Source organism: Echeneis naucrates, chromosome 7 (genome assembly GCF_900963305.1).
Source record: "Echeneis naucrates chromosome 7, fEcheNa1.1, whole genome shotgun sequence".
Lineage (NCBI taxonomy): Eukaryota > Metazoa > Chordata > Actinopteri > Carangiformes > Echeneidae > Echeneis > Echeneis naucrates.
Genome location: NC_042517.1, coordinates 96711 through 106028, shown reverse-complemented (window position 1 = coordinate 106028; position 9318 = coordinate 96711). Strand labels below are relative to the sequence as shown.

At 46.6% G+C, this 9318-nt stretch overlaps 1 protein-coding gene across 2 annotated transcripts in view; it reads right to left on the bottom strand.

Moving 5' to 3' along the window:
• Positions 1-757: 757 nt before the first annotated feature.
• plxna3 (plexin A3) overlaps positions 758-9318 on the bottom strand; it is a 53500-nt gene continuing 44939 nt past the window's right edge. For both annotated transcript variants that reach the window (XM_029506016.1, XM_029506017.1), the window contains 22 exons: positions 9178-9298; positions 8958-9094; positions 8689-8859; positions 8482-8575; positions 7874-7993; positions 7662-7781; positions 7439-7582; positions 6564-6798; positions 5358-5500; positions 4960-5115; positions 3859-3959; positions 3698-3764; positions 3470-3616; positions 3223-3382; positions 2909-3012; positions 2643-2739; positions 2484-2561; positions 2047-2159; positions 1763-1932; positions 1453-1665; positions 1152-1302; positions 758-891 (listed from right to left, as the gene is read on the bottom strand). In XM_029506016.1, the coding sequence (XP_029361876.1) occupies positions 796-891; positions 1152-1302; positions 1453-1665; positions 1763-1932; positions 2047-2159; positions 2484-2561; positions 2643-2739; positions 2909-3012; positions 3223-3382; positions 3470-3616; positions 3698-3764; positions 3859-3959; positions 4960-5115; positions 5358-5500; positions 6564-6798; positions 7439-7582; positions 7662-7781; positions 7874-7993; positions 8482-8575; positions 8689-8859; positions 8958-9094; positions 9178-9298 (2938 nt within the window). In that variant the 3' untranslated portion in view covers positions 758-795. The remainder of the gene's footprint in view (positions 892-1151; positions 1303-1452; positions 1666-1762; positions 1933-2046; positions 2160-2483; positions 2562-2642; positions 2740-2908; positions 3013-3222; positions 3383-3469; positions 3617-3697; positions 3765-3858; positions 3960-4959; positions 5116-5357; positions 5501-6563; positions 6799-7438; positions 7583-7661; positions 7782-7873; positions 7994-8481; positions 8576-8688; positions 8860-8957; positions 9095-9177; positions 9299-9318) is intronic.

Below are 9318 nucleotides of genomic sequence, written 5' to 3'. Positions count from 1 at the left end.
GGTCCCTTACGTTGTAATTCTGCTGTTTTGCACTTGGTTTCCTTCTGATCTTCTGACTTAAAGGTGAACGATCTGATCAGTTTATTCACTTTTCCTTCATTAAAGCTGGAGACAAATTCAAGGTTGTGTTAGACTCCAAATGATAGCAGGACTTTGACGCTTTTGTCTTTAAAGCTTGACCTGATCTCCTGCGACGATGCTCCAGGTCTCAGATTGACTTTTTATATTTTAGGTTCGAACTGAGTCGTTGAGGTCAAACCTGTATTAACTCCATCTCTAATTTAGTTTCTTAATTGAGCAGAAGTTTGTTGTTTTGATGAAAACTTGACCTTTAGCTATTCGACCTAGTGCCCAGTTGCAAACCAGGTCGGGAGACGTCCGGTCACTTGGTCTTAACGAGGTGAAACCTGACTGGGGCTTCAGCCGTAGTGGCCACGCCCCCTTACTTTGATCCCTTCAGTAAATCCAATTCCAAACCGTCAGATGTCACATTTTAAATGGATCCAAATAGGTTTGGAAACTGATTTTCTGCCCCAGAACCCACTGAGTGGAGGTAGTTGGGTCCCAGCGAGTTAGTCAGTCTTCAAATCAATCAATCAACTAATTCAAAAATAAATTACTGATGGATTGATTGCTTCAGGGCTGGAGCTGTGGTGATCAGTCCAGTCCAACAAAGAGCAGATCAGCTGACTGTTTCAACAGTTCAGAAAAACAAAATGACCCCCCCCACCCCCCCCCCCGGCCCCCCACATCTTCTTCCCCAACAATCCATCAGTCCGTCAGCCGTCCCTCTTCTCAGCTGCTCCCAGACATCAGGTTGATGGCTTGCTCCAGTTTGTGCCTCAGTTTGTGTTTGCGACAATAACCATCCCGGTCCAACGCTGTCAGGATCTAAAGGCAGGGGGACATAGGACACAGGACAAAGGAAGTTATATTGTTATATGCCTTTAAAGGAAATGATGTCACTTGCTCTACTTCCTGCTCAGACTTCACTGAAAATCTGTAATATCCCTGAAATGTCTGAGTCCAGACTGTTGTGGTCTGTGGATCCATGATCAGGAACCAGGTCCTGTTGGAGAGGTGAACCTTACCTGGACCCAGAGACACTGTTGGACTAACCTGCTTTGAAGGAGACACCCTGGCCAGCTCACCTCTTCCTTGTACTTGTTGATGTAGAAGTAGAGTTCACTGAGTGCACTCAGAGTGTTGAACTCATTGCCATGGAGACGGGACTGCTCAACCAGATAAGCGTCCATGTCCTGATCACTGATGCTGGGCATCTTCGCAATGTCCCTGTAGTACCTGCAGGATAAACACAGATGCACACAGACACACAAAGTTGCGTTGTTTTACACTTTTGATCCAGACAATCAAACAAATAAATACGATCAATGAAAAAGTCTGAGTCGTGATGTATCAAAACAAACACGAGCTAGTTAGCATGTTAGCTACCTCTCCACCCAGCTCTTGTAGTTGGGGATGTCTTTAGCATAGAGCAGCTTGTTGGACGGCGAGTCTTTGCCGAGTCGATGTTCCGACGTAGAGCAGGAGTCCATGAAAGTCTGAGCAACCACTGACAGGCAGGCATCAGTGATGCTGCTCTTATGGATGTCGAAAACAAACTGAGGATTTTTAATGACGTTGACCCAGAACCTCAGAGGAAGGCTGCACACACACACACAGATACACACAGGAAATGTCAGATTAAATTGAAGTGTGTCACTGAGTGGCAATCCTCTTTCCTAGCGGTTGGTTTCCCCACCAGTTGCTCTTCCATGTGTGTCGGACGTCCGGGTCGCTGATCTGCCGTTTGTCCGCCTGCTCGTCTAAGAAGTCAAACATGTACTTGATGGCCAATGGGAGCGCAGAGCCGCGGTGGGCGGTGCTAAACACTGTCTCAAACAGATCATCCACGAACTTCTGCAGTGTCCCCTGGTGGTGAGAGGACGAGAAGGACATGAGAGGACATTGGATATTTAAAAGTAATCACTGAAATTAACTAAAACAACTGACACTGATGTCAGTGTTTGTGTGTCATTGTGTTACCTTGGTAGCCAGCAGTCTGGTCAGGTAGATCTCAGAAACCATCTTGCTGCCTCGGTCTCCTTCTCTCTGGTCACTGTGTTCATGATTCTTCACCAGGTGCCACAATTTAGTTCCTGAATGCACACACATAGTATTTTTTAAGAGCTGACTTTGATGGAAAATGAACTTTGGATGTAAATTAAAATAGTCCTGAGTCCAGTTCCGAATCCAGTCCTCCAAACTGTCCAAAACCTGGAACCTCTTTCACAGCGTCATTCAGTCTTTTCAGTTTTTCATGTCATATTCAGAATCAGCTGATTCTGTTGGACTCATTCAGACTCAGTTCTCTGAAACAGTTTCAAACTAAAAACACACGCCCAATATTTCTGACTTTCAGGGCTTCCTCTGAGGACGGATGAAGTTTTTCGGAGTCTGTAGAATTCTGAATGTGGACTGACCTGTTTCCTGGTCCGGGGTGATCATCGGGGCTCTGGATCGGAGACTGTCAGGACTACTGGACGTTCGCAGCAAGGACTCTGAAGACAGAAAAGGAGTGAGTGCGTGTCCGTTTGTGTCTTTGTGTCTGTGCGTCTGTGTGCATCTGTGTGTGTGTGTACCATATCTGCTCAGAGATCTGGTGAAGGTGAAGGAGTTGGCAATATTGTAAGCGGAAACCTGTTTCTGGACCAGCGCTACCAGAGAGCCATCTGTTACCTAGCAACACAGGCAAACAGTCAATCAATCAATCAGATGATTGATTATTTGCAAACATGAACTGAACTCATTCTGGGACCAGGTTCTCCAGGTCGGCGGTTGGAGTCCGTTAAAAAACTCAAAGGCTTCATAAAATTGTAATGCTTAACAAGTGTGTGTGTGTGTGTACTTGGTAATGTGCCAGTGTGTTGAGTCTCTTCCAGTCGCTCTCTATCTTTGTTGTCACATCTTCGTCCTGCAGGATGATCCTGGTCAGTCGACCCTGACGCCACTCTGAATACACACACACAAACACACACACAGTGTCGAAGGTCAGTGTGAACTGAAGACCAATTAAAGTTCAGAGTGAATGCTGACCTGTTTCCTAATATCTATGTCCCTCCCACTAACAGGTATCCATGGTAACCAGGTACATCCCTCCTACTGACCATTATCCATGGTAATGGACATAATGTGATGGCTCATTAGTGATGTCACAGTTACCCAGGTCCATGTCGTCGGCCTGTAGTCGCTGTGAAAACGGGATTCCTTTATAAACGGCGTCCAGCAGTTTGTCTTTGACCTGAGTCACTGTGTCGCAGTTTAACACCTTCACCGGCACCTCTGTCCCCGCCTCGCCCTCCGGGGGGATACACATCAGAGTCTGGGGAGTGGGCAGAGAAAGAGAGAGAGGGCCTTATGTCTGAATGTTTGTGTGCCAGTGTGTGTCAGTGTGTGTCAGTGTGTGTACCAGTTGTTTGTAGTCGATCTGTTGTCTGATCAGTTTGTCTTCACTCAGAGAGTAGCGAGCTTCTCCTGTTATGGCGTCGATTGGTCCTTTTTCCATTTGCTGCTTTATGGCACAATACAACATGAAGAGAGGCTCACCGGCACACTCCTGTGGGGCGGTTGAGGAGTATTTAACAGGTCAACCAGGGAAACAACAGGATGTTCATGTGTGTAAGTGTGTGTGTGTCACCTTGAGGAATCGGTGCAACAAGAAGGTGAACCAGTTTGTCAGCATCTTCTCAGCTACAGACTCTGTCCTGAACACAGAGGTCAAAGGTCACTGAGACACAGCCCAAAATGTTGTATTCACCACCAGCCCCCACAGAACTGACTTCCCTGCCCATCACTGACCTCCTCAGCAGCAGTTTGGGATGGTTCCTGTTTTCCAGGTTCTTCTCTATCAGGTCGGCCAGCAGCTGTTTCAGAACAACAGTCGCATATTCCATCCGTCCCTGAAGCGACAGGGAGGGAGAAAGACAGAGAGAGAAACGAGGGGGTGCAGACAATGACCAATGACAGAAAATCAGGGACAGATGACCTGCTAGTGCTGAAAGCTTCAACAACCAGTAACCTGTTATTAACCTGTTATTACCCTGTTATTAACCTTTTAACTTGTTATTAACCTGGCTCTTAAATTTGTGCCTTAAAGCCCATTCCATGGAGTTGGTCCAGTACTGTAGATGAATTCTGCCTGAAATAAAACCTAAAATCAGATAAAACTCAGTCTGAACCTCAAAATTCAGCTCAAAGAGGAGAACCAGAAGGATCCAGGTTCTGTTCAGCTCTGTAGAGTCAGACGGAGTCGGAGCTCCGGGATAATCGGCTTTATCCCTCGCTTGGTTTTACAAATAAAATTGGGACGATCAGAGAAAAAGGTCCTCAGCTCTGATCTACAGCTGGCAGCTGTCCTGTATCTGGAATCTTCTTCCTCTAAATGTCTCCTAGTTTATTCTCACCATCTGAACCATTAACTGGTTTTTCAGACCTGAAACCTTCCAGACAGTTTCAAGATGTTTCCCACTCCTGACCAGTTTGACTTTATCTTCAGGTTTTGGACCACAGCCTTTCAACACTGCAGTTTTTCAACCTCTCCTCCTGCTGAACAGCTGCTGCTGTAACATCTTCATTAGTTCTCGTTAAATTGAATTATCTACCTCATCGTGATCGTCTTCTAAAACTCTGTTTTTACTAAATGCTGATTTTACTGATGAACATTCACCCACATTTCATATCTGGACCCCCCTCTCAAGGAAGTTTTTCAGATTCATTTCTAAAGTTCCAAATCACCACAGAGTTCCATCAAGGCCCTTCATTCAGAGCAGGTCCAGACAAAACTCTTTATGGAGAACCAACAAAACTAACCCATGAGCCAACACTGGGACACTTTTTTAACTACACTGCAGTTATTGACTAGTTTTTAACCCTTTATTGAAATGACAAGTTATCAGGTACCTGCAGAGCCGCCATCAGCAGTGATGCCACATTCCCCCGGTCCCTCATAGAGAACGACCTCTGACCCTCCAAAGTATGGATGAAGGTCAGCAGGAACATCTTGTTGTTGAGCAGCTGACTGAAGAGACGCAAAGCTTTCTCCACATTAGCGGGTGACTGTAACACACACAAACACATACTTTGTTTTATTTTTTAAACCAGCCTTTCTCAAACTGAACAACTTTAAGTTCCCTGAATAAAATTATCCGTAAACGTGAACTCGGATCAAACATGAAATCTGTCATCGGATTCGGCTGAATCTCACTGATGGTTCGAACTTCCTGTTGGAGAGTGACAGCAGCTCTGCCTCCTTCAGGCGAAAGATGAAAAGAGGACACACAATTATGTGCAGTACGTACATCGAGCTCTTTGAGGACAGGGTGTTCTTCAATTCCTGGGAACATGACCCTCATGGTGTAGGTTCGATACTCAAGGAAGGGGATCTTAACGCCGTCCATGTCATTGGTCAGTTCCTGAATGTCTGTCTGCAGCTCGGCGAAGGCTTTGGGGACAAGACAAGATTAGTTAAACACTGGGATGGAACCTGGGACAAACCCTGGGTAATCCAGAGGGACAGACAGGAAGTAAAGGAAGAAGCCTCAAGTGTCAACATGGCTCAGTGATTCTGAATAAAAAGCATTTGTTCCACTTTGAGCCATTTCACCATAACTATATCATATTTGAGCCATTTTAGAATCACATTAAGTCTTCTTTTTGTATTTTCTCTCATAAAATGATTTTTAGAAATGTCTCCAAGTGTCCAAACATATTCAGAGTCAACCTTTCAGAATGAGTCTTTCTTTTGTTCCCTTTCCTCATGTGGGTGTGGCTGATGTCCCCTTATCACTCTGTAAGTCTGGAGCTGGAGGCGGGGTAAGGGGTAACTGTTCTGTATGCCGGCTGTCATTACACACCTCTTCCTGACTGCACAATCAAACCACCGGCATCAGTGCATGACAAAAGGCCGGCTCAGTCGTCTGTTATTGTCCAGTGGTTTTCTGTCAGACTCCAATCATACAAACTTTGAGAGGGTTACTCTAACCCCCCCTTCCTTCATTCCCGTCTCTTCTCCTCTCTGTGGAGACCAGTCACCTGCTTTTCCAGGACTCCAAGGATCCTCCACCGCCCTAACATCCTACCAGAGCTTCTCATCCCTCTGTCAGCGCTCCATCTTCCTGTCCATCACCAGCCCAAGCTTCTCAACAGCTCATTGCCTCTCGCTCCATTTCTTTGAAAGACCTGCTCTGATTCACTCGCTTTGACTGCTCTCACCAATGAACTCACCTTAAGATTTGGTCTGCATCTGCATTCTGGTGATTGGAAGCTTTCTATTTCTTAACACAACCTTAGCTGATGCTCCCTCTGACTGGATAAAGACTCGTATGTGTTTGGGTCGTTCTAGAGCTGATCTGAAGCTTCTATCTTTATCTGATCAGGAGTTCTGCTCATTCTTTGGAGCAGTAATGATGAAAAATCATCTCCAAAGCCTCTAATGCTCTAAATATCTGATTGTTTTATCTTATTTTATGTATCTGGACATAAACCCCCCCCCCCGCAGAACACACCCTCTTTGCACTCCAGTGCCACCCGGCTCTCGAGGTTATCCATCTGCAGCTGGAGACGTTTCAGAGTCCGATCTGCGTCACGAGTCTTCCTCTTGTAGGCAATCAGCACTGCGATGATGGCAATGAGCAGGACGCCGCCGCCCGCTCCGATACCGATGATGGCAGGAAGTGTCAGTGCACTGTCCGAGTAGATGTGGAGGGTACCTGGGGAGTACTCCAGACCACCGACCAGGATCTGCAGAGACATCAGTGTTAAACTGAGACTTTTCTGAGCTGCCCAAACACAACGCTGTTCATTTAGGCTGTCCTGTCATCACATCAATACAACAAATACACAAACACACCAACAAACAGTCTGTACGATCATGAAGATGACCATGAAGTGAAAGAGTTCTCACTCACACTCACACACACACACACACACACACACACACACACACATACACACACACACACACACACATACACCCCTCCCTTCATGTTATTAATAGTTTGTGTTGTGTGAGGTTTTCTTGAAGTATTTCCTGTCTGCAGGTTAAATATTGATCATAAATCCGCTAATAGGACAGGAAGTGATGTCATCGCCATCTATCATTTATAAATAGTTTGTCTGGTTGGAAAGATCTCTTAAATGATACTTTCAACAGTGTGTGTGTGTGGAATATCAGACCAATTACCCTAAGCCTCCCTGCAGCTGCATTGAATGACTCCCCTTTATGCAGACTCTTCATCCTCTTCCTTTTATTCTTTCTTGTTTTTTTGTTTTTCTCCTTGTGGTGTTCCTTTCATTCATGCATTTTGTCTTGTGTCAAACAATCACATTCCAGCATCAGAGACAGGTAAGAAGGGGCAGGGCTAAAGTTGCTGTCACTCACCATGACTCGTTGTTCACCAGTGAGATCTGGCGAATCACAGAGCAGCTGGTTCTCTGACACAGTCAGTAAACAGGGAGACTCTCCAATCAGAACCGTGTAGTTCAGACGGTTGTTACCGGCGACAGGAGGGACAAGGTTCTTGCCCTGGACACAAAGGGGGAGACAGACACACAGGGTGATGTCATCAGACACTGTCTCTTCTTCTGAACTTCCTGTTTCTCACCTTCAGGATGATGGGTGACCCCGGTTTGACCTCCAGGATCCCAGAGTTCCCCAGGGGGTCAAAGGTCGGGTTGGGGTAATGTGTGAACGGGGTGGAGTTCAGGACCAGTAGAGAGGAGACCTGGACCCGAACCAAGGAACAACATGAACAAGTGTTGGACCAGATTCTGTGTTTTCAACCGAAGAAGACAAAGCTGTGGGACTCGAACACACCTGGTCGAAGATGAAGCCAAACTCATCGGGACGCAGCGCCCCCTCTGGTGGACTGGGTTTACCATAGACCAGACCAGGAGCCAGACACGTCATGGTGCTGTCATTGACCACGCTGCAGAACTGCAGAGAAAACCAGATCAGGATCATGGTCAGAATAAGATGATTCAGATTCAATACTTCCATTCGGCAGTGAACTGCAAATGTTCTCTAAAAAGAATTAAATAAAGTAAAAATAAAAGTGCAGTTTGCATTAGAAGGGACTTTAGTTCAGTAATTTACAGCCTGGAGGACGATGCTGTCGGCTGCTGGCTCTCTTAACTAGTCAGAGCTTTTTGGGACCAGTAGAGCTGATCTGTTATGAGCACCTCCAGGAAAATGGACCCCCCCACAGTGGACTAATGGGTCTGATTCTTCCTGAAGTCAACAACACAGTTTCTTTTGTACCAATTGTGAACCGCTCCTCCTACACCAAGATTGGGATCAGGATCAGAGTGAGGACTCAGACTCCAGACTCAAACCACAGACCCAAGAACCCAAACCAATGTGTCAGGTTACACTTTGTGTTGTTGTTGTTGTCTGGTAAAAGTTGTTTGTGCTCAAGTTCTTACGTTGTTGGTCTCTACACCTCCGTACTTGGCTCGGACCTTCGGCTCCTGGATGGTCAACAGGTTGGTTCCCGTGACCGTTATCACTGTGCTGCCACTGCGCGCGCACACACACACACACACACACACACACACACACACACAGATTGCAGATAAATAATTAGTAGTGATTGATTGCTCAGCAGATCTGGGGGGTCCAGGTCCACGTACTTGAGGATGGTCCAGTTTGGCTCGATGCTGGTGATGGTCGGGTCCTCTGTGTAGATGTACTTGGTCTCTGAGCTCGTCACTTCAGCCCTGTCAATCATCAGACGGATGGGGGCGGGGCCAGAGCCTGACACAGAGGCAGGAGTTATGCAAATGATTTCCCGATTGGTCCTCCTGCAAGGGGGCAGGGGGGGACATGTCACGTGTCATTCTTTATTGTTCATGGTCCAGTTGATTGATTGATTGATTGGTGTGAGTGCATCCAAACTGACTTGACAAACAGACACTCCTCCTTGTCAATATAAACAGTGACAGTGCTGCCGGCGTCCAGATGGCGACCCGTCACCGTCAGTCTGGTTCCCCCTGAGACTGGACCCCTCTCTGGACGAACACGACTGAAACTGGGGCTCTGAGGAGCAAGGAGAAGAAGGGATGTTGTGACGGACTATAACCGATGCTAAAAGGAAGCAGCTCACTGATTTTCAAACTCACCACGAAGGAGTACGTCTGAGTGGACAGAGTTCGATACTCAGCGCTGCAGACTCCAATACACAGTTCCACCGGACCACCCGGAGAGTGAGGGAGGAGGGCCTCTGCCATGTCGCACACTATCCTACACACAGACACACGAGT